Raw genomic sequence first — 25,769 nt, 5'->3', positions numbered from 1 at the left:
GCAGAAAGTTGCGAAACTTTTTTAAGGTAAAATTTACTCATCATGTTTTGCAGTGTAGCACAACTCAGTACGTATTGTTGAGCAAAGTGAAGTTCAGAACTAAAACGTTAGGAGTTAGAAGTGACTAAAGTGACATGTAACTAAACTAAGTTGAGTCAATTCAAATATTATTGTTACGTTCTCGTCCTCTTCTGTGTCTCTCCTGTTTGTTTATTTACCTGCACTTGGTCTCCAAACCTGTCTTCGGTGTGCTCTCCTGTGTCCATTTGTAGCTCCGCCCCCTTGTTACATGTACCTAAGTGTTTCCTGTTTCCTGTCCACTTCCGTGTATATATGGCCCCTTTGTTTCACTGTCTCTTGTCGGTTCTTGTGGGTTTTTCGTCAGTCAGGTTGTTTTGTTTCTTTGTTTCTGCCTGATTATATGTAATGTGTGTTTCTTCATTGTTTCAGTTTTTGTTTTATTTTTGGTTTGTTTTGTTTTCTTTGGCTTTTTGTTATTAAACTCTCGTTATTTGCTATTCCTGCTGGCAGTGATCTGATGATCACTAAAAATATTTTAAAGGTCTAGTGTAATTGTGTGAAAAGCTATATATTTTATTCACTTCTAAATTAACTATTCACATTCATGTTTATAACCCGTTTTATAAACTATTCTGTTATAATGTAGGAAAAACTGTATATCAATATTTTCTACCTGTAGTGTATAGATATGATTCTCTGTGTGTAAAAGCTCCTCCAGCTCATTGTCTTTCCCCCTCAGCTCAGTGATCTCCTGCTCCAACCACACCAGCAGTTCTTCAGCCCGGCTCACCACTGCCTTCTCCCGGGCTCGAATCAGCTGCGTCACCTCAGAGCGAGTCTTCTCAATGGATCGAATCAACTCAGAGAAAATCCGCTCACTGTCCTGCACTGCAGCCTGTGTACTGAGCTGAAGACAAAACAGAACAAGGAGATTGTAATCTGTTGTACCCATACTGCTCTGTAATTAATCTACAGATACAGTAGATACAGAATCACCAGCACTGTAATCTGTTGTACCCGTACTGCTCTGTAATTAATCTACAGTAACAGTAGATACAGAATCACCAGCACTGTAATCTGTTGTACCCGTACTGCTCTGTAATTAATCTACAGTTACAGTAGATACAGAATCACCAGCACCGTAATCTGCTGTACCCGTACTGCTCTGTAATTAATCTACAGTTACAGTAGATACAGAATCACCAGCACTGTAATCTGTTGTACCCGTACTGCTCTGTAAATAATCTACAGTTACAGTAGATACAGAATCACCAGCACTGTAATCTGTTGTACCTATACTGCTCTGTAATTAATCTACAGTTACAGTAGATACAGAATCACCAGCACCGTAATCTGCTGTACCCGTACTGCTCTGTAAATAATCTACAGTTACAGTAGATACAGAATCACCAGCACTGTAATCTGTTGTATTCGTAACCCTCTCTAATTAATCTATGGGTTACGTAGTTGTGTATCTTCCTAATAGTCTTGGTACTGTTGAGGTTTTGCACCAAACTCACCTTAAAAGACTGTACAGCTTCTTTCAGCTCCTGAAGCTCCTTCTCTCTTTCTTTAATCTGCTGCTTGAACTTGCTTTGAGTATCAATCAGCTGTTTCTAAGGAAGAAAGAGTAAAACATTAATATGTAACTTGATACTGATCTGATATGACCTGATATTTGTGTTTATGTAAATAATACAGCCCCACAGTTTAGATAAGATGTGCTTCTGATTAATACCGCAGTTTAATGTCTGTTAATAGCAATTTGAGGCTATTAAATGATTAACAGTATTATTATAAAAATGATTATAGGACATTAGAGCCATAATAAATGTTATTTTACTTTCCATACTGTGTCCCTAAAAACTATAAACACCCAAATCACAAAAAAAATCCATCCATACGTTTTTCTGTGAATCAGCTGAAAGAGTTTGGAGTGAGTAATCATATGCTCCTATGAGCCATTTGAATGCTCCTCCCTTACTGTGATGTCACAACAAGGAAACCTGCATAGAACCACCCTGACAGCAGGATTAGCCAGCAGACTTCTTCTGAGGGAGGGATCTGTATCTACAGTTCATTGCAAGTCAGCAGATGAGGGAGATTTAAGAACTTTCAAATAATACATCTTTTAAGACATTTTTTATCTCAGTTTAGCATGAACTTGCTTGTTCGTATTTTGCCATTTAGCACAAGCTAATGCTAACGTGTGGCCAGCAACAGCTCATTTGCATAAAAGTGGCAAAGTCCTTAATTGGCTAGTTCTGAATAAAGGCAGTTAAGATCTTTATCTCTTTATGTGAGAGAGATTTAGTGTAAAGAATTACTGCACTACCTCCTATCTACAGTTAGGTTACTTTCACACTTTGTGTAGTTTTGTATTGTTTGTATTTATATATTCTTGTACAGTCATATGAAAAAGTTTGGGCACCCATATTAATCTTAATCATTTTTAGTTGTAAATATTTGGGTGTTTGCAACAGCCCTTTCAGTTTAATATATCTAATAACTGATTGAAGCAGAAAGCACACCTCAGGTGGCTCTGTTTGTGGCGTGCTTGCAGAAATGGCTTCTTTCGCATCACTCTCCCATACAGCTTCTCCTTGTGTAAAGTGCGCTGTATTGTTGACCGATGCACAGTGACACCATCTGCAGCAAGATGATGCTGCAGCTCTTTGGAGGTGGTCTGTGGATTGTCCTTGACTGTTCTCACCATTCTTCTTCTCTGCCTTTCTGATATTTTTCTTGGCCTGCCACTTCTGGGCTTAACAAGAACTGTCCCTGTGCTCTTCCATTTCCTTACTATGTTCCTCACAGTGGAAACTGACAGGTTAAATATCTGAGACAACTTTTTGTATCCTTCCCCTGAACAACTATGTTGAACAATCTTTGTTTTTAGATCATTTGAAAGTTGTTTTGATGAGCCCATGATTCCACTCTTCAGAGGAAATTCAAATAGGAGAACAACTTGCAATTGGCCACCTTAAATACCTTTTCTCATGATTGGATACACCTGGCTATGAAGCTCAAAGCTCAATGAGGTTACCAAACCAATTTTGTGCTTCAGTAAGTCAGTAAAAAGTAGTTAGGAGTATTCAAATCAATAAAATGATAAGGGTGCCCATACTTTTGCACCGGTCAAATTTTGGTTTAATGCATATTGCGCATTTTCTGTTAGTACAATAAACCTCATTTCAATCCTGAAATATTACTGTATCCATCAGTTATTAGATATATCAAACTGAAATGGCTGCTGCAAACACCCAAATATTTACAACTAAAAATGATTAAGATTAATAGGGGTGCCCAAACTTTTTAATATTACTGTATATATTTTTGACCCCTGTAGTAGGTGAGATACTTATATTAAGAAAAAAAATAAGAGAGCACTTCAGTTTCTGAATCAGTTTCTCTGATTTTGCTATTTATAGGTTTATGTTTGAGTAAAATGAACATTGTTGTTTTATTCTATAAACTACAGACAACATTTCTCCCAAATTACAAATAAAAATATTCTCATTTAGAGCATTTATTTACAGAAAAAAGCAAATGCAGAAAGATGTGATTTTTTTTAAGTCAATTTTAGTGTAGGACTGTTTATGTTTTATACAAGATTTGTGTACTTTGTCCACCACTGGTGGTTTGTAAAGTGAAGTCTGCTCACCTGTTTTTCGCCCATTTCTTTGGCAGCAGAAACAACTTCATGCCCCTTGTGTTCGTCCAGGATGCACAGCATGCAGACGCAGCGGCGGTCAGTGCGGCAGTACGCCTCCAGCAGTTTGCTGTGATGTGGGCAGATCTGCTGCTGGAGCTGGGTGGAGGCTGAGACCAGCGTGTGCTTCTGAAAGGCAGGTGACTGATAGTGAGGCCTGAGGTGAGTTTCGCAGTACGAGGCGAGGCACACCAGGCAGGACTTCACGGCCTGGAGCTTTGTACCAACGCAGACATCACACGACACCTCGCCTGTGCCTCGCGGAGCCGCCGGCGCGGTCAGGAGTCCGGCGTTCTTCATTTTCTCCATCATTTCGGCGATGATGGTGCTCTTGTTGAGGGCGGGTCTTGGGGAGAAGGCCTGTCTGCACTGGGGGCAGCTGTAGACGCTGTCCGGGTGCTGGTCCTCTTTCCAGCAGTGCTGAATGCAGCTCATGCAGTAGCTGTGCCCACAGGGAATGGTCACCGGCTCCTTTAGCAGGTCCAGGCAGATCGGACAGCTGAAGGAATCCTGATCTTTTGTCGGGGCTTTAGCCATTTTACACACACTCCTACACAGACCAGCAATCAGAAAACACTTTCTGTTTCGTTTCGTTTCCAGTGTAAAGCAATGAGGAAGAAGTCAAGGAGGTGGGGTTTCCAACATGCTGAGTTCCTGCTTTATTGTCATTGCACAAGAAAAATAAAATTTACTTTAAAAAAAGTTTCACAACTTTCTGCATTTCCTTTTTTTTAAGTAGATTTAAATAACTTCAACTCGGTTTCAAGACTTAAATAGAGTTACACAGAGTAAATAAGAGAACTGAACTTCAGTCAATCCTTTCTTTTAGTAAACTTTACTTCATTTATTTTTACTGAATCAATCCTTTCTTTTAGTAAACTTTACTTCATTTATTTTTACTGAATCAATCCTTTCTCAATACATGGAATCTACATGCAATGTATTACATGCCATCCATGTGTTGAGACAGGATTGATTCAGTAAAAATAAATGAAGTAAAGTTTACTAAAATAAAGGATTGATTCAGTAAAAATAAATGAAGTAAAGTTTACTAAAATAAAGGATTGATTCAGTAAAAATAAATGAAGTAAAGTTTACTAAAAGAAAGGATTGATTCAGTAAAAATAAAGGAAGTAAAGTTACTAAAAGAAAGGATTGATTCAGTAAAAATAAAAGAAGTAAAGTTTAATAAAAGAAAGGATTGATTCAGTAAAAATAAATGAAGTAAAGTTTAATAAAAGAAAGGATTGATTCAGTAAAAATAAATGAAGTAAAGTTTAATAAAAGAAAGGATTGATTCAGTAAAATAAATGAAGTAAAGTTTACTAAAAGAAAGGATTGATTCAGTATAAAAATAAATGAAGTAAAGTTTACTAAAAGAAAGGATTGATTCAGTAAAATAAATGAAGTAAAGTTTACTAAAAGAAAGGATTGATTCAGTAAAAATAAATGAAGTAAAGTTTAATAAAAGAAAGGATTGATTCAGTAAAAATAAATGAAGTAAAGTTTACTAAAAGAAAGGATTGATTCAGTAAAAATAAATGAAGTAAAGTTTACTAAAAGAAAGGATTGATTCAGTAAAAATAAATGAAGTAAAGTTTAATAAAAGAAAGGATTGATTCAGTAAAAATAAATGAAGTAAAGTTTACTAAAAGAAAGGATTGATTCAGTAAAAATAAATGAAGTAAAGTTTACTAAAAGAAAGGATTGATTCAGTAAAAATAAATGAAGTAAAGTTTAATAAAAGAAAGGATTGATTCAGTAAAAATAAATGAAGTAAAGTTTACTAAAAGAAAGGATTGATTCAGTAAAAATAAATGAAGTAAAGTTTACTAAAAGAAAGGATTGATTCAGTAAAAATAAATGAAGTAAAGTTTAATAAAAGAAAGGATTGATTCAGTAAAAATAAATGAAGTAAAGTTTACTAAAAGAAAGGATTGATTCAGTAAAAATAAATGAAGTAAAGTTTACTAAAAGAAAGGATTGATTCAGTAAAATAAATGAAGTAAAGTTTAATAAAAGAAAGGATTGATTCAGTAAAAATAAATGAAGTAAAGTTTACTAAAAGAAAGGATTGATTCAGTAAAAATAAATGAAGTAAAGTTTAATAAAAGAAAGGATTGATTCAGTAAAAATAAATGAAGTAAAGTTTACTAAAAGAAAGGATTGATTCAGTAAAAATAAATGAAGTAAAGTTTACTAAAAGAAAGGATTGATTCAGTATAAAAATAAATGAAGTAAACTTTACTAAAAGAAAGGATTGATTCAGTAAAAATAAATGAAGTAAAGTTTACTAAAAGAAAGGATTGATTCAGTGAAAAATAAATGAAGTAAAGTTTAATAAAAGAAAGGATTGAATCAGTAAAAATAAATGAAGTAAAGTTTAATAAAAGAAAGGATTGACTGAAGTTCAGTTCTCTTATTTACTCTGTGTAACTCTATTTAAGTCTTGAAACAGAGTTGAAGTTACTTAAATTTATCTGAAATTAAATTTACTTAAAAAAAAAGCAAATGCAGAAAGTTGCTAAACTTATTTTTTTTTTTTATAATTTTTTTCAGTGTGGCTGATACTCCTAAAAGGGCATCCAGAAGGATTTTATCTGAAAAAGTGTTTCGATAGATCTTTCTGTAAAGTGTATCTTTCTACTGAGGACTAGCAAACAAACAAAAACAAACAAAACAAAAACATCTAAACAATCATTAATCATACCCAAAATAATTCATCTTTATCTGTCTCTCTCTCTTCTGGGCTGAACTCTGATAGATAAGAAAATACCTCCACATTTTATCTTTGTGTGATTAAAAACAATGGTAAGTGAAAGTAAGCCTGTGTTGCACTCTGATTTATTGCTCGTGATAGTAACATGATTTACACACTTACCAACAAAAAAAAACCCCAAAAAATAAAAATATACCTTTATATGTGTGAATGTAGTGAAGTTAATTGTGTATAACAATTGAAATACAATTAAAAGTAGACTCTAGTTTAGATCCTGTTGGTTCCTCTATGCTGGATATAAGATGAGATTGAAAGGGTATTGGTTGGGTTTGGAGGTTCTACAGGTTCTGTTTGGATCCTGCAGCACATTTAGCCACAGATGTTGCTACAGCTGGGCCTGTAGATCCTGTAGCTCTACACTCGTAGGTTGAAGCTAAAGCTGCAGAGTCCCAGCTGCTCCATAAATGCTGGAATGGTGATAAATCTGGTGGAGACGTTCCTGGGAAACCCTTGCTGTGCTCCTCCTATCACTACTAGGGGTGACCGACTGTTGTTGTATTAAATGATGCTCAACAGATTATTATCAAGTTGTTTGTTTTACTTTAGAACATTACTCAAATATTCACTATTCACTGTATACCTGTTACTCTACCTCTTCACTACTTTACTTTAACTGATGCTCTCAAACTTTACATTAAGAGACAAGAAATTCAAGTAATTAACTCTTGATGAGTTCAGCACAGCTGTTAACTGAAAGCCTGAATTCCAGGAGACTCTACCTCATAAAACTGACTGAGAAAATCCAGCAGAGATCTGCAAAACTGTGTTAAATCATCTTTTTTTGTTTACTAAATAATGCATTTACTTCCTTGGTAAGAAAAGAAACCAGTAACAAGTTATATTTCCTGAAATGAGAATTTTAATTAAAGAGAATTAAGAAAGAGTTAAATACAGAATGTGTGATTTGAATTTGGTTTCAAGCGTTCACTCCAGAAACACAGAAAGTCCAGGACACCCCATGATGCTAATGTTAACAACGGGTACAGTACAGGCCAAAAGTTTGGACACACCTTCTCTTTTTCAGTGCGTTTTCTTTATTTTCATGACTATTTACATTGTAGATTCTCACTGAAGCATCAAAACTATGAATGAACACATGTGGAGTTTTATGTACTTAACAAAAAATGAGCTGAACCTCCACAGTCACCGGACCTGAACCCAATCCAGATCCAGGTTTGGGGTGAGCTGGAGCACAGAGTGAAGAAGACAAAGGAGCAACAAGTGCTAATAAACACCTCTGGGAACTCCTTCCTTCCTTCAAGACTGTTGGAGAACTTTTCATTTCAGGTGGCCACCTCTTAAATGAAGCTCATTGAGAGAATGATGCCAAGAGTGTGTAAAGCAGTAATCAGAGCAAAGAGTGGCTTTTATTTTGAAGAAACTAGAATATAAAACATGTTTATTTTTTATTAAGAACATAAAACTCCACATGTGTTCATTCATAGTTTTGATGCTTCAGTGAGAATCTACAATGTAAAAGAAAAAAGAGAAAGTGTGTCCAAACCTTTGGCCTGTACTGTACATCTCTACCTTTAGTGAGTGTTGAGCTGGTACAGTGATGCGGATCAGATGCAGCAGTGCTGCTGGAGTTTTTAAACACCTCAGTGTCTCTGCTGCACTGAGAATAGTGCACCAGCAGCGTCCTGTCGGCGGTGTCCTTTGGGTAGTGTCCTGTGGGCAGCCTGCTTTAGGTAGCATCCTGCTGGAGGTGTCTTGTTTGTACAGTCCTGTGGGAGGTTTCTTTTTGGCAGTATCCTTCAGAAACAGTGTTTAAACACTCCAGCAGCACTGCTGCAGCTGAATCTGAACCCCAGTCTGTGATTGGAGAACTATAAAGTGTCCTGTACACTCAGTGCAGCGCATATAGTATATAGTGAAAAGTGTGTATAGAAACGATGGAAGATCAATATTAGAGTGTATCAATATTACATGTTTTGTATTCAGTTTTGTAAAGCATAAATATTGTGGAAATATTAAATTAACATTATCAATATCCTAACTAATAATAATATAACTGCTAGAATTATAGTCATGAGATGAGAGATAACAATATGTAACATCTCAAAAAAAAAAAACTTGACAAATTAAACATGACAGCAGTGCATCAGATGTTCAAAACTCATATATCATACACAGCTCTGTAAAAAAATAAGAGATCACTTCAGTTTCTGAATCAGTTTCTCTGATTTTGCTATTTATAGGTTTATGTTTGAGTAAAATGAACATTGTTGTTTTATTCTATAAACTACAGACAACATTTCTCCCAAATTCCAAATAAAAATATTCTCATTTAGAGCATTTATTTACAGAAAATGAGAAATGACTGAAAAAACAAAGAAAACAAGTTCATATTCATAAAGTTTTAAGAATAACCCTGGTTTGGTTTTTAATCACAGATTTTTTTCATGCATCTTGGCATCATGTTCTCCTCCACCAGTCTTACACACTGCTTTTGGATAACTTTATGCTGCTTTACTCCTGGTGTAAAAATTCAAGCAGTTCAGTTTGGTGGTTTGATGGTTTGTGATCATCCATCTTCCTCTTGATTATGTTTAAGTGCTCTCTTGTTTTTTTACAGAGCTGTATATAATTATACTACTAATAATTATAATAATAATATTAGATATGTTTGTAAAAAGGTCTAGAACAGATAAAGTCAGGAGTAAAAACTCAGATAAATAAAAGGAAGGCTTGTGTTTCAGTCTCTGAGTTTGTGGAGCTGCTGAATCCGGTCGGGAGGTTCAGTACTCCCACAGAGACGGCAGGTCCAGACCGGCAGCGTCGCACTTCAGCGTGCCGCCCTGATCCCCGCGCAGATATTTACCGTTGATGCCCTTGATGCCCACGCGCCCGTGCTCCGGGAACTCCAGGAAGAAGTCCTCGGGTTTATCACTGTCTGAACAGACCAGGCTGCTGCCGGACACGTACCAGAACTTCCCATTCGCACCTGCGGAGGAAGAGAAATAATAATATAAAATACAGACATATATATATATATATACATATACATAGACTCCGCCAGTGATTGGAATAATGTTGTTGAAATAAACAGCGTTTCTATCGCTGTTACTTACGGGGGCGAGTAACCAAAAAGTAACACAATAGTTACTTTTACTGGTAACTAGTTACTTTTATAGTGGAGTAACTCCGTTAGTAACTCAATTACTTTTTTGGAGAAGTAACTATTAACTATAACTAATTACTTTTTCAAAGTAACGTACCCAACACTGAACTCCACATAGTCTGCCTCCTGGTGCTGCTGCTACGCTATGTGGAGTCTATGTATATATGTGTCTATGTTATTATCAGTACAGTGATGGCGGCGCTTGGAGCTGAAGCTAGCATTATAGGATATAAACAGAGAGCGGAGGTGTGCTATTAACTTTTTATCATATTTTACTACAAGAAAAGTCCATTTTACACGAGAGTTCTCCTTTAATGTCTGATATTTGTTATTTTGACAAATATACTGTATAAACATATTAAAATTCTGTTATATATAAAATCACCAGATCAGCAGAAAGTGTGTTAAACCTTAATGATTACTTCTTCGTTCGTAGTGTTTATTTCATTTCAGAAAGTAGGATAATGTATTTTACTAAAAAAGCAAAATAACATTTTTATCTTTCTACAGTAAACAGGTTTTACCCACTAAAGATGCTGAATCTCTGCTGCTGTGAGGAGCTATTGGATAAAGCACTTAGCAACAACTTAACAACCATCTCCGACACCATAGCAACCACCTTGCAGCTGCTTAGCAACAAATACAGGCACAATAGCAGCACCTTAGCAACCACCTAGCAACACTTTAGCAACCACTTACCAACCACTTAGAAACTACATAGCAACCAACATAGATACCATAGCAACACCTAAGAAAGCACCTAGTTACATCTTAGCAACCACTTAGCAACTGCCTACCAACACCTTAGCAACCACCATGGACACCAAAGCAACCACCTAGCAACCATATAGCAACCACCAAAGACACCATAGCAATCACCTTGCAACTGCTTAGCAACACCTTCATAATCAACACAGACACCAAAACAGCACCTAAGCAACCACCTATCTAACACTTAGAAACACCTTAGCAACCGCCATGGAAACCAATGCAACCACCTAGCAACCACATAGCAACCACCACGCACACCAAAGCAACACCTTATTGACCACCTAGCAACACCTTAGCGACCACCCAACAATCAGCGACCAATCAACAGCTTCATAATCAACACGGACATTAAAGCAACACTTAAGCAACCACCTATCAACCACTTAGCAACACCTTAGCAACCAACATGGACACCATGGCAACACCTTAGCAACCACCTAGCAACTGCTTAGCAACACCTGCAAAATTATTGGCATTCCAATTTCATTTTAGCCAAAACTTTTTTTTTTTTTTGAGCATTTAGCCAAAAGTCAACAGCATAGCAACAACCTTTTCACACTCTTTAGACAGAAACAGCTTAGCAACCATTTAAACTTTTCATCGTTATTAGCACACTTTTCTAAACCAACTTAAAGTTTGTTCACAAAGTTTTCTTTTCTAGTATGAAACTGTTTGTTTTGGACTCACTTTAAGTGCGTATTCTCCTCTACAGAGATTCTCTGGCGTGGCGTCACTAATTCTCGTGAGTAATGGTGTAATTTGTGACGGCGTGTCTCTGATCAGTGATCAGTAGTGTGAAAGGTTTATTTTCTCACTCTTTATGTGGTACGCTCCGTCGCTGTACAGCAGGGAGAAGATGTCGTAGACCGAGCGGTTGGCGTCCAGCGTGTTGGAGTTTTTATGGTGGCAGACGAAGCCGTTTTCTCCTCGCAGGATCAGAATGGGCCGGTTGATGAGTTTCAGCAGGAACAGCTCGTCATCACCTGCAGGGTTTCAGAGCACAGGTAGATCAGGGTAAAGTCCTGAAGCTTTCAGAGCTGCAGGATCAGGAACAGGAGCGTACACTCACCCACGCTGTCGCTGACGGCCGAGAGCTGACCGTTCTTCTTAGTGCAGACGTATTTCCCATTACTCGCCTTCAGAGCTACTCTCCGCCCGAGCCACTCAATCTGGAACATCGTGTTGACCTCGCTGTTCAGGAATAAATAGAAATTATATCAAATCTTAGAGTATTATTATTATTATATATCAGATAATAGAATCATTCAAGTTTCACACCATTCACTGATTTCCCTTATATACACTCATCGACAAAAAGATTAGAAAATAGGGTACCACTTTAAAATAAGACTACACTTATAAAGGGTTTATAAATGGTTTATAAATGAGTTTATTCATTATTATTGATTAGGTTGTAGATGCTTTAAAAATCATTGATTAACATTTACAACATATCAATTGAAAAGGCAACAGTGATCCATTGTTTGCTTAGTCATTTAATTTATCTATATATAGTTAAACATACTTACAAATATATTAATATGACAGGTTTAATGCTAATTGATGGAAACACAAAGAAAAATCGGCATCTAGAAAGATAAGAGGTTTGGCAGTAGAAATGAATGTGGAATCAAATTTGCTAATTTAAAGCTCACTTTTGACATTTCTATGTATGTGTTGAGATATATTTATTAACTGTTTATTATTTTATTAAAGTATTTGCAACCTAATAAATAACCATGAATAAACTCATTAATAAATAATTCATAAACCCTTTATAAAGGTAGTCTTATTTTTTAAGTGGTACTGAGAAGAGTATAGTGCAACAAGAAGTTGATAGTTGTAATAAAGCTAATTTTTGCATCGTCGCTGTCCAATGAATCTCCAATCTCCAAAACAGCAACTTTACAGAAGAAAGAAAGAATCTAACATTTCAGTGGAAATCAATGTAACAAAGAGTTTATTTTAGATAAGATAAGATAATTCTTTATTAATCCCACAACAGAGACAGGGGCAAATAATAATAATAAGTCTATATGTACAAAATATTACAGAAAATATAAAAACATATATATATATCTAGTTCAGCTAATATCAGATAAGGTCAGAGGAGATATTATTGTGAGTGTGTCAGAGGAGTATTTTTGCACTAATAGTGGACTAATAGTGAATAAATATTGAAAATATTGCACGTTAAACATATTGCACAAATGGCGATAAAGAGATCACGATACATATAGTGAATTTGGACATTGCACACAATAAAGCATGACAGCTATACTGAGTAAGTAGTTTTTTTCTATTTCTATTTCAAAAGTATTTCTATTGGTCTGTTCAACAAGAAACAATTAGTTCAACAATTAGTGTGTTAAAATTATGTAGTAAACTAAAAATCGACAAAAACGGAGATACTTTTTTTTTTATTGGACAGCGACGATATGTGTTAATTAAGCAATAATACACTTGAGGTTCGTGCTATAATGTTTAATATTGGCACTGATGTGATGCGGGCATAGGGTGTAAATCAACACAGCAGTGCCAATATTACAGGTTATAGCACGAACTTCGAGTGTATAATTGTGATTATACCACAGTTCTATTATCACTGTTAATTGAAAGATTTTAAAGAGTTAAAGAGGAGGAGAAAACAGGATCTGTTTGGTTATAAAAACTCCACCAGTTAAAAAAGTTCCATTGCTGCTCTGTTTGTAGCTGCGCTGTTTGGTTTGTAAGCGCTGCATCGTTGCTAGGTTACCTGTATGTGGCGGATTAATACATGGAGGTCTTCGGTTACAGTACATTACCGGCTGATAATGTCACTCATAAAACGCCTCTCAGCCAATCACATTGCAGGGACGGAACTAACTGTGGTATAATATAATGATGAGAGATTAAATGAGTTATTACAACATTAGAATGATAGAGGATATTGTATATGGATACTCTAGTTCTCTAAAGGATGGAGTCTCTATCCTGGATATAAGATGAGATTGAGACGTTTGGGTCTGGAGATGTTCAGGTTAATTATGGCCCTATTTTAGCGATCTGTAGGCGAACAGTGTGTCTTTGCTATCGTAACGACGGGAAAAGTACACCTGGCGCAGCTCGAAATGCAACTGAAAAGACATGTACTAATTCTATTAATTAATCATGGATGTGGTTAATTTTGGGTGTAATGTGAAATAAACCAAGCAGGAGGAAAACAGTAGTGAGAATAGACAGTTGGTGGGGTGTAAGGTAGCAATGAGCATCAGCTTACATGTCTGTAGCTGTGGATTGGATGCCTCCGTGTGAGACGAGCGTCCAGTAGTTCCCTGCGTTTGTTCTGAACATGCATTTCTTCGTCTCCTTGTCAATTTCCATCTGAAACGTCTCCATATCTGTTTCTATGTCCTGATTGGCTGAGATGCTGACACCTTAAAAAAAAAGAGAATAAATTAGTTAATGTTAAATTAATTTTTTTTTATGAACATGTTTTAGATTATTACTGACACTTAATGGTTTAAATTGTAAAAGAAAAGTGCATTTAAGTACGTATTTTTTAAAAGTATACTTAACATGGAAAAGTACATACTTTTATGTATAAAATTAATATGTACTTAAATATATACTAAATGTATATGTATTTGAAATTTAAATACAACATAAAAGCATTACATTGTGCTTTTGAGTTTTTTTGTACAACTTCTGCAAACTTAACTAGATTTAAGTATGTTTTTTAAACATAATTTTTTATACATTTGAAGTATATAGTAAATATACAACTTTGTATATTGATGCACATATTGTGTACACCTTAATGACATTGGAAAAAAATACACTAAAGTGCACTTCAAGCAGCATTTAATTCCACTATATATATTTTCTAAACCTCAATTTTGCTTAAAATAGATTTTATGGAAATACAGAGATACAAGTATATTTAATGTGTATTTTTAAAGTATATTAATTAGAAAATGTCTTTTAGTATTCTTTACCTAATTTGAACATACTTTTAATGCTCTTAACTACTGGGACAGTAACTAGTAAGCTGCCTGCCAGTCACCACTTACAAGATAACACCTCACAACTTATACAGATTTAGGAATTCCCATAATGTCCTCTCAAATTTATACACTTCTATCTTATGATGTTTTTTTTTTTTCACATCAGTTTAAGCTTTAGTTCTTTGTGCTTTAAGGAAAAACACATAATGCATCAAAATGTAGGAAATTAGTTTTCATAATATTCATATAAATTTCCTATTGCAACCATATTCTTAATAATAATAATAATAATAATAATTATTATTATTATTATTATTATTATTTGTTGTACGTAATGATCTGTAGGCGAGCTGCCAACTGTGCACCATGCAGCTTGATTTAGGGCGTGTCAATATGCCTTTGCTATCGTAATGACGGGAAAAGTACACCATGCATGACTCAAAACACACAAAAGTCATGTACTAATTCTCTTAATTAATCATGGGTGTGGTTATTCATGTTTTGGGAGTAACGTGAAATAATAAACCAATCAGAGTGTCTCTCAGTCACTCATCATTCTCTTTAAGAGTAGATCAGGTGAGCTCTGACTTTGGTGGATTGCTATTGTAACGGTGCAGCTACCTGGACGTGTTCAACAAACTCTTCTCAGCAGAGGAAACTGAGCTGCTGGTTGACGCTGTGAAGGAGCTCCAGCAGCTCATTTACGGGAACAGCAATGTTATTTTATTTACTATTCTGTTTATTGTTGATGTAAAAGTTGGGTTTGTGCTGCTGTGTGTTCATGTGTGTGTAATAAGTGGGGGTGTACGCTCGGCTCGGCACAGCGCCTGTGTTACCGAGATAGCGATGAACATTCACTCTCTCTCTGTAAGAGTGGAGTGGAATCCACACGCTTGTTTAATGAAGGCCAGATTGTGGAGGATGAGGTTCAGAGGAGATACCTCAGAAATATCCGTCAACCTTCTACATAATCCTGTTATTAGAGTAATCCTGCACACACACACACACACACACACACACACACACACACACACACACCCTTCCACCCGGTCTGGTCATTTGCCTGCTGCAGTAATTCCTCTGTGGTGAAATGTAAATCTGTGATGAAGGCCCACTAAGCTGCTTTACGTGCTTCACTCCCAACAGCGTACAGCATTTACTACACTACACTTACAGTACAGAGACACAACTCCACTGATACACTGATACACTGATACAGGGTTTTATCATTATTTTAAAAATGTTCTGTATTGTAGATTAACACTAAACACATCCAACCTGTGAAGAAGAACATATGGAATTATTTAATAAACAAACAATTGTTAAACAAACCAGAATATGATTTATTTTTACTTCAACACATCTCTGCTGGATTTTCTCAGTCAGTTTTATGAGGTAGAGTCTCCTGGGATTCAGGCTTTCAGTTAACAGCTGTGCTGAACTCATCAAGAGTTAATTACTTGAATTTCTTGTCTCTTAATAAAGTGTTTGAGAGCATCAGTTAAAGTAAAGTAGTGAAGAGGTAGAGTTACAGGTATACAGTGAATAGTGAATATTTGAGTAATGTTCGAATCCAGATCTATCTATCCATCCATCCATCCATCCATCCATCCATCTATCTATCTATGTCTGGCTGTCTGTCTGTCTCTTTGCATATATGCCTGTCTATCTTTTTGTCTGTCCATCCACCCATCAATCCATCCACCCATATGTATGTCTGTCTGTTTGTATATATGCCTGTCCATCTGTCTGTCTGTCTGTCTCTGTCCATATGTCTGTCTGTCCGTCCATCAATACCACCCATCCATCCATCCATACATCCATCCATACATCCATCCATCTGTATGTCTGTATGTATGTATACATGCCTGTCTATCTCTCTGTCTCTGTCTATATGTTCGTCTGTCCATCCATCCATGCATCTGTCTGTATGTATGTATGTCTTTATGCCTGTCTATCTGTCTGTCTGTCTATATGTCCATCTGTCCATCCATCAATACCACCCACCCATCCATCCATCTGTATGTCTGTATGTAAATATGCCTGTCTATCTGTCTGTCTCTGTCCATGTCCATCCATCCATCTGTATGTCTGTGTGTATGCATATATGCCTGTCTACCTGTCTGTCTCTGTCTATATGTCCATCCATCTATCCATCCATATGTATGTCTGTCTGTATGTATATATGCCTGTCTATCTGTCTGTCTCTGTCTTTATGTCCGTCTGTCCATCCATCCATCCATCCATCCATCCATCCATCCATTCATTTATATGTATGTCTTTATGCCTGTGTGTCTGTCTGTCTCTGTCTATACATCCATCTCTCTGTCCACCTACCCACCCACCCATCTATCCATCCATTCATCCATGCATCCATATGTATGTCTGTCTGTCGGTATGTCTTTATGCCTGTCTATCTGTCTGTCTGTTTCTGTCTATATGTCTGTCTGTCCGTACATCCACCTCTGTGTTTACCGGTCTGTCATCTGTATTGTAGTTTCATGTATTAAACTGTTTTTATTCACAAAAAATCTTCTATTCTTCGAATTTCTTTGAGTGGGATTTAATGAATCTCCATCACTGATCAGTCTGAGATGTTCCTCCACTCTACACCTCCTCAGCCCGGCGCTCTCTCTCTCTCTCTCTCTCTCTGAATGGGTAATAGTGGGTATTTAAGAAGCCGAAAGTTCATTCTAACAATAGCAGCAGAGCTGTGGCTCATTGATAGGCAGGAATTATGGCAGGGCAGCAGGACGTGTCTCACTGAAGAGTCGTCTGCAGCTCCTGTAATCTGCACTGAATAAAGCCCATTAACCCTCAGCACTGCTCACTGCACCGTACAGGTCTGACGGTTATGAGTTCAGGGCTGCTGGTTTGTGTTGCAGGTTGTAGTTTGCAGGTTTTTCTGCTGCTAATTATCAGCTTTTTGCTTTTAATTGTACGTCTTTTTGTTTGAGGCGTCTAGAAATGAAGAAGATTATTGTCAGAAATGTGCTTTTTTAAATTTCACCCTATTCTGAAAAGCTTTCAACGTTCCTTTCAGCATCTTGTTTTCCATTTTTCTGATGCTGCTTGAAAATGATAGCAGCGGCTAAAGCTGTGCAAAAGAACAAAACAGACCTTTTTTTGAAGGAGGACGGCATGTAACTGTTCTGAAATCAAAATAAAAAAATAGGTATAATACAGCTAGACTGCAGCAAATGCCTCCTTGTGCTTTTACATGCTTTTGAGTGCTTCTGTCCCACATAAAAGCAAATAAATAAAAGCTCTGAATATTATGTGTGATTACCCTCATTGCTCACAAAGGAGACATCAAAGTGTACAAAAGGAATATGACTGGAGATTCTAAAAAGACAGCACTAATACAGGCTGTCCACGTCTTGCATGTAATACACATAAAATTTAATAGAAAGTAAAATAGAATATATACCATGCCTTACCTTGACGGACGGATACAAATCTTTTGTTGGCTGCTTGGAACACAACTTGCGGATGACTCTCCTCCAGATCAAAAAGCTCATCTTTGCCAGGTTTTGTACATCTCCCAGACTTCAAAGTGCCCGTAGGACCCATCGGTGCGAGATACTTCCCCTCGTGGTCTTTAAACGCCAGCTTTCCAGACCTGAGCTCCAAGGTGAAACCAGCCTGAGGCCTGTAGTCCTTCACCAGCTTTCCGTCGTTGCTGAGAAATCGGTTGTCGCAAGTCTTCAGACTGTACTTCCCATCCATGTAGACCAGGGTGACCAGGGAATCTACGCCCCACGGGATGTTGCTGTCGACCGAGATTTCGCTATCTGGGGCGGACAAGTGCGCATAGCGTTTTCGAGCCACGCTCAAAAGGTTAGCTTGGGGATGGAGGGCCATGTGGACGGCCCAAAGCTCAGCCTCTCCGATGGCTTGGGCGAAGCACGATAGGTAGTCCGCCGAGCCGCCGAAGTAGCGCTGGTACGGCTCGGACTGCAAGGCCCAGCGACCGTCCGATTGAGCCACGATCAAGAAGCGACATTCGGAATCGGGCACCTCTGCGGCGCAACTCACCTTGCCGTCTTTATCTGCGCCCATGTAGCGCCCGAGGTGGCTGCGCAGGAAAACGACCTGACTGTCCTGGTCGTCCTGCTCCAAGGTCCAGATCTGCTTCTTCTTCATGCTTGAGCCAGAGGCGTTTACCTTGAAGCCGAAGGTCTCTGCTGTAAGGTACCGGTTCTCGTGGTTGATGAGCCCAAACTGGAGCTTTAAAGCTTTGCTTGTTCCATTGGTCGGCATCTTGAGTACGAGTTGGCAACTGTTCACTCTGCAACTGCAACTTCACAATGGTTCGGAAGAAAGGAAGAAGAACGGGAGGAAGGGGAAAAGGGGTACAAAGGGGGTAGAGGTAGAGAGGTAGGACTGCAAAGTTACTTGGACTACAAAATCGAGGTTGTAGTCTCTCTTCAATTGCTCAACCGCAACCGCTGCAAGAAGTCTCTTTTCTGAAGCAACCCAATCATTCCCAGGTCTCTGGTTCAATTTTACTCATCATTTGGCAAGTTCTTTTCATGATTTGCCTCCAGATTAAAGCTCCTATGGTTCATAGATTGCAAGGAACGTTCCTCTAGAACCTACTGCATTTGCACAGGTGCCTGCTTTCTGTTCCCTAATCAGCAGGGATTAAACTCAGCAGGACACTGCAAGCCTCTGACGTCGCCTTCCAAGCCTTCAAGCCTCCAAGCCTCTGACCCCTCCTCTTCCCTCACTTCGCCTTACTTTGCTCACTCTCTCTCTCAATCTGTTTCCCTTTCTACAAAGTCTAAAATCATCAGAATTCAAGCCCAGAACCTTGCCCACTCTTGTACCTCTCGATCAGGGTTACTCTACTTTCGTTTCGGCTACTTATGGCCGAGTTTACCTCGCCCTGTGTCAGTGGGTCAGTCCCTTGTGGATTATCCTTGTGCAAGATCTTCTAATGATCCACCGTTTGCTCAGTGGCTCAGGAGGAAAGTTCTTCATCTTTGTAAGCTTTCACCCACTTGCCCTCGGATTATCTGGCAACCGTGCAAAGGCATAACACGCAGGCCATACCACCAGATATACAGTAGATCACCTGATTATACTAAGCTTCTCATTATAAACACAGTGCCTACATACAGTATTTATTCCCTCCCTCCTCCCTCGCCTACAAAGTCTCCTTTGACTTCAGTCCGTCCCACTTTTTCTCTCGTTTTCCTTTGTGTATCCTGAATTTACATCCGCTTTGACTGCTTATACTCTTTTCCCTTTTATAGGTACAACTTTTTTACCCTAAATGTCAGTCCGACCAGCAGGACGAGTCTTTCATCATTCCTTGTGCACCTTCTAATTTCCCAGTCAAATGTCTTCCACGAAGCCGCCTAAGACACCGGTGAAAAGATGAGAAGGAACTAATCTATAACACATACTGTTCAAGACATTCCTGACCCCTGACTCTCTGGAGTTTTGGCGGTCAGTAGAGACACCCTTAGATAATGTTGACAATACAGCCTGACCTATGATTTGATTTCCTGACTATTAAAAGTACAGGAGAGCTAAAATGTAAAATTGACAGCAAATTACTGACAAATTATTGGTGTTTGCACCCCTGTAGTTTGTTACCTTTGGGCAAAAATAGTGAATTACTTTTTAGGCTTGAAACATTTCATTCTGGGTGGTTTGGAATAGTTTTGTTTGGTTTTGTTGGAGTGTTTTTTTTATTTGGTTGGAGTTTGCTTCATTTTGCTTGGATTTTGTTGGGATTAATTTGATTTTGTTTAGACTGATTTAAGATGGTTTGTTGTGGGTTGGATTGCTTTGGTTTGAGTTGGTTTGGTTTGGGTTTAATTTAGCTTGGTTTGGGTTGGGCTTATTTGGCTTTGGTTTAATTAAGCTTGGTTTGGGTTTAATTTGGCTAGGTTTGGGTTGGGTTTAATTTGGCCAGGTTTGGGTTGGGTTTAATATGACTAGGTTTGGGTTTAATTTGGCTTCGTTTGGTTTGGGTTTATTTGGCTTGGGTTGATTTGAGATGGTTTGCTTTGGCTTCAGTTTGCTTGGCTTGGGTTGGATTTAATTTTTCTCTGTGTGGGTTGGATTGGTTTGGCTTGAATTGGGTTGGGTTGGTTCTGGTTAGAGCTAAATTACCTTAATTAAATGTAAATATACAAATGCTATCTGTTAGTGGTATAAATGTAAGAAGTGTTATTATATTACTGAAGGGTGATTATATTATATTACTATATTATGACTAATATATGTTATTATTATCTTATGATATCAGTAGAATGAAATGGTTGTAAAATGCCAATTATTTTGTTTATCACAATCCTTTTTAGGAACGCCCAAACAAAAAAAGTATTTTGTGACAGGTCTGAGTGTGCCTGAAGAAAAAGGGGTGTGTTCTCATATCTCATATTTGCACTTGATAATAGATAGTGGAGAGGATTGCTCCTGAAATCTCAGATCACCAGAGAGATTTTAATATCCGTACTCTGTCAGGGGTAACGTATAAAACCGGCCTGATCCCTGAGCCTCGTTTCCTCATTTCAACTCAGACTAAAATCATGCTATCATGGAGAGAATAATGTAATGTGTTTTTAATTTGCACATGATATTATTACTGAATATCTACTGGAGCTCATCTTCCAAACCATCTTCAGTAAAACGTCAGGTAGACGCGTTTTACAGTGCAGAGCTTTAATACACTGATTTACAAAACATCTCACTCCAGATTACAACTGTACAGATTTCCTCTCTTTTAGTTTAATATTGTAAACAGTTAAATAAATCATCATCATTACATTGAAAGATATAACATTTCATTACATCACAACTATCAACTAATAGCTGATTATTTTTGTTATTTAGAGTAGTTATACACTAAGGGTGTGCCAATCGATTCAACATGGAGTTGAGTTGGGTTGAGTTTGGTTGAGTTTACTTGGGTTGAGTCAGGTTGAGTTAGGCTGAGTTGAGTTTGGTTAAGCTGGTTTGAGTTGAGTTTAGTAGTATTGGGTTGAATGGAGTTGGTTAAAGTTGAGTGGGGTTAGACTGAGTTAAGTTGGGTATGGTTGACTTGGGTTGAGTTGAGTAGAATTGGGTTGGATTGAGTCGGGTTGGTCTGAGTTGGATTGGATTGAGATGGGTTGAGTTAAATAGAGTCCAATTGGTTTGGCTTAGTTGGGTTGGGTTGGGCAGTTATACACTATTCGTGTGCCAATCCATTACTCAGTATCACTATTGGTCCAATATTAAGTTGAGCTGGGTTGAGTTGAGTTGGGGAGGTTGATATGATTTGAATTTAAATTAAATTGAGTTGAGTTGAGTTTAGTTGTGTTGAGTTGGGTTGGGATTATTTGAGTTGGGTTAAGTAGTTATACAATAGGGGTTTGCCCATATGATACTCAGTATCAGTAATTGTCCAATACTTGCCAAAATAATTGGATTGTAATATAAAATAAAAATGTTCAGCTTATTTTAAGCACATTTCTTAAACTGTATTGTAAATAAAATATCTGATAATGTAGTACATTAAAATTCTAGGCAGTCTGAGATTTTAATGTACAGTTGTAGTGAATGCACTTTAAGCTCCTCCCCCTTTAGCTGTTATTTAACACTGCCGTGACCAATGCTCATCACTACTAATAGGATTAGTGCGAGTAGTCGGTCAGGCAGTCACTAGTGCTGAGTGCAACAACTCAACTGTATTTCATACTCTGTACCAGACGAGGAGACTGTAGAAGTATTGTATATACCTATATATGGTGCACATACTGTAAATATAATAAATATATATATATATAAATAATTATTATGATATCTGGATTTCTGCCAGCACTGTTGGTGGTGAGAAAGTTGACCTTACTGTCAAATATGAACCTTATGTAGAGTTGAGTTGGGTTGGGTTGGGTTGAGTTGAGTAGGGTTGGGTTGGGTTGAGTTGAGTTGAGTTGGGTTGAGTTGAGTTGGGTTAGGTTGGGTTGAATTAGGTTCAGTTTGGTTGGATTGGGTAGAGTTGAGTTGGATTGAGTTGAGAGGAGACATCATGAACACACGGTTGTCAATCAGAGTAGTTATACACTACGGGTGTGCCAATCTAATACTTAGTATCAGTATTGGTCCAATATAGAGTTGAGCTGGGTTAGATTGAGTTGGGTTGAATTAGGTTGAGTTAGGTTGGGTTGGGTTAGGTTGGATTAGGTTGGGTTAGGTTAGGTTGGGTTGGTTTGGTTTAAGTTGATTTAGGTTGAGATGAGCTGAGTTGGGTTGGGTAGAGTTGGATTGAGTTGGTTTGAGTTGAGTTTGGTTGAGTTGGGTTAGGTTAGGTTGGGTTGTGTTGAGCTGGGTTGAGTTGAGTTGAGTTGAGTTAGGTTAGGTTAGGTTAGGTTGAGTTGGGTTGGGTTAGGTTGTGTTGGGTTGAGTTAGGTTGGGTTGAGTTAGGTTTGAGTTGAGTTGGGTTAGGTTAGGTTAGGTTAGTTTAGGTTAGGTTGGGTTGGGTTAGGTTAGGTTGTGTTGGGTTGAGTTAGGTTGGGTTGGGTTGAGTTAGGTTTGAGTTGGGTTGAGTTAGGTTAGGTTGTGTTGGGTTGAGTTAGGTTTGAGTTGGGTTGAGTTAGGTTAGGTTAGGTTGTGTTGGGTTGAGTTAGGTTGGGTTGAGTTAGGTTAGGTTGTGTTGGGTTGGGTTGAGTTAGGTTGGGTGGGGTTGAGTTAGGTTTGAGTTGGGTTGAGTTAGGGTGGTTTACTTAAATATTTGCAGAAATGTGAGGGGTGTATTCACTTTTGTGATACACTGTAGGTTGAGTTGGATTAGATTGGGTTAGGTTAAGTTGGGTTGGGTTGGGTTGAGTTGGATTGAGTTGGATTGAGTTGAGTTAAGTGGAGAGATCATGCTCACATGCTTTCTTGAGGCACATTTTGGGGGAAAATCTCCAATTAATTAAACAAACTCGTCAACTGATTTGGACCAGCTAACTCAACTACAGGTGTGAAAACTCAGTTAGACTGAGTCTATCAGTAACTGGTCCTGCAGGACTAATCCTGCAGTTTAATCCGCCCTGGAGACGAGCGGGCGTGGCCCGAGGTCAGCGGTAAATCCTCTGAAAGAGGCGTGTTAATAATAATGGAATCGCGTGAAGCCGACATAACGTAATCCTCCCCGCTAACATTAGCACAGTGAAACACACACCTGCTCACAATTACACACTAATCACTAACACTAATCACTAACACTAACCAGTGTTATTCCTACTTTTAGGATTGTACAGGTGTACAGGTGAGTGAAAAACATGGGTTCCCACTAATATGCAGAAAACAATATTTACAACATTGAATCAAATAAAGTCAAATAAAATAGAAAATATACAATTAACATAAACAATATACACAATAAGTTACACTATAGACATATGGTATTGCACTGTAGATGTAAGCTAAAAAAACATTTATATATTTTATAATATTGACCAATCAGAGCATTTGGTGCACTTAGCTTTTCCCCTGTGTGAAAACAAACCAAACCGAAGAGTAAACTCTCCAAGTAAACAAACTCATCAACTGATTTGGACCAGAAAAAACAACTTCAGGTGTGAAAATGGTGTTGACTCACTCTATCACTAACACGGCACAAAGTCAATCCACATACAATCCTTTATATTTAATAATCTTTACTAAACTTCACTTTATTTAGCTTTACATTACCTTTTCTAGAATCATATTTGACAATATTGTTGCAGAATCCTGTTTTCAGCACCAACCAGAGCCACTGGAGAATTGCTGGACAAAATGATTAATAAATGATTAATAAATGATTAATAAATGATTGATAAATAAATCTTCTATTTAACTTTTTTAAAATGTGAGCTTGTAGGTGTTTATGTATGTATGTTCTGTGTGTGTGACTGGTGTGCGTGACTGGTGTGTGTGACTGGTCTGTGAGTGAATGTGCACGTGTGCGACGGGTGTATGTGTGACGGATGTGTGTGTGACGGGTGTGTGAATGTGCATGTGTGCGTGAACAGTTGGTCCTGGGTTTGGGGCTGACTGAGCATGGACACCTGTGGGACATGGTTGCGGAGGGCGGGTTTTTGCCCCCCCTACCGCTCCACGCTGCTCTCCGCCGATCGTCACTGCCGTTCCTGGGGGGGTGGGCGTCCGTGGGTCCATGGGTGCGTGGCCGGATGCCCTAATGTGGTCTCTGGCCCGCCCCCTTGGTGGCCGTGGCCTGGGGGTGGCTTGGGCCCCCTTGGCGTGGGGGGGGGGCCTGCCGGGTGTCGGGCTGTTCCCGGGTGCTTGGGGTCTCGGGGGCCGCATGCTCGGCTCGTGCAGGGGGTGCTGGCCTGCCGGGGGGGTGGGCTGCTCGCTTCCTTTGGCTCTCTGGACTCTTGCTCTTTGCCATGGGGGCTTCGTCTGGAGTCTCCCCCGTCCTCATCTGGGGTGTGCGCATGGTTACCATCGGGATGTGTGGCCGCGGGTCTTCTGGGCTCCTAATGGGCTGTGGATGGTCTGGGTCCACTGGGTTCTTCCCTATCTGCCTCTGGATCGCAGGGGCATGGTGGCGGTTTCTTGCCTCCATTGTGGTAGGCATTTCATGACATAATCCGTAACACATGACATATTTTTGCAAAAAACAATAGAATAGAAGTAACTGTGCGTGTGTGTGTATGTATTTATGTGTATGTATTAATATGTATGTATATTTATGTATGTGTGTATATGTATAAGCATATGTATAGTTAGATATGTGAGTATGTGTATGTATGTATGTTTGTTTATTTTATGTTTATTTTATTTTATTATTATTATTATTATTTTTTGTTTGTTTGTTTGTTTTTTTGTTTAGTTTTTTTTTCTTTTTCTTTTCTTTTTCTTCTTCTTGTACCCCCCTCCTGTACCTCACACTCCGATCCTTCCAACCCTGAACTCCCACAACTATATCCACACAAAATATATATATATATATATATATATATATATAAAAAAAATAATAATAATAATAAAAAATAAAATAAATAAATAAATAAATAAAAATAAAGTATTAATTGTCCTCCGAAGAGGGGGGGTGGTGGTTGGGCCAAAAAAAAAAAAAAAAAAAAGTGAGCTTGTGATGTCAAACCAATGTTACAATGCAAAGAAATGTACAAATACAAATACAGTATATTTTACCATTGGTTTGACATCACGTTGTTACATTTTGAGAAAGTTAAATAGTTTTATTTATTACTCATTTTGCACATACAGTATATACTTGTGTATTTTAAAACATTTGAATATCATGAAAAGTTATTTTATTTCAGTAATTCAGTTGAAAATGTGAAACTCGTATTTATAGATGTATTTAACACAGAGTAATCTATTTTAAGCATTTGTTTCTTTTATTGGTCATTAGCCAATGAAAAC

The 25,769-nt window shown here is 37.9% G+C and overlaps 2 protein-coding genes and 1 long non-coding RNA gene across 3 annotated transcripts in view; all 3 read right to left on the bottom strand.

The window, feature by feature from the left end:
• LOC125784464 (uncharacterized) overlaps positions 1 to 25,769 on the bottom strand; it is a 320,028-nt gene that overhangs the window by 3,580 nt on the left and 290,679 nt on the right. The gene's annotated exons all lie outside the window — the stretch shown is intronic.
• Positions 252 to 4,384, bottom strand: LOC125784454 (E3 ubiquitin/ISG15 ligase TRIM25-like). Its single transcript, XM_049468144.1, has 3 exons — positions 3,686 to 4,384; positions 1,542 to 1,637; positions 252 to 928 (listed from the first exon to the last, which is right to left on the bottom strand). The coding sequence occupies exons 1-3, from the start codon at positions 4,268 to 4,270 to the stop codon at positions 614 to 616; spliced, it is 996 nt and encodes a 331-aa protein (XP_049324101.1). The 5' UTR covers positions 4,271 to 4,384; the 3' UTR covers positions 252 to 613.
• Positions 6,719 to 19,408, bottom strand: fscn2a (fascin actin-bundling protein 2a, retinal). Its single transcript, XM_022671423.2, has 5 exons — positions 17,834 to 19,408; positions 13,667 to 13,823; positions 11,477 to 11,598; positions 11,223 to 11,390; positions 6,719 to 9,459 (listed from the first exon to the last, which is right to left on the bottom strand). Exons 1-5 carry the CDS (start codon positions 18,654 to 18,656, stop codon positions 9,254 to 9,256), a joined length of 1,476 nt encoding a protein of 491 aa, XP_022527144.2. The 5' UTR covers positions 18,657 to 19,408; the 3' UTR covers positions 6,719 to 9,253.

Source organism: Astyanax mexicanus, chromosome 19 (assembly GCF_023375975.1).
Source record: "Astyanax mexicanus isolate ESR-SI-001 chromosome 19, AstMex3_surface, whole genome shotgun sequence".
Lineage (NCBI taxonomy): Eukaryota > Metazoa > Chordata > Actinopteri > Characiformes > Acestrorhamphidae > Astyanax > Astyanax mexicanus.
This window is presented reverse-complemented; position numbering and strand designations above follow the sequence as displayed.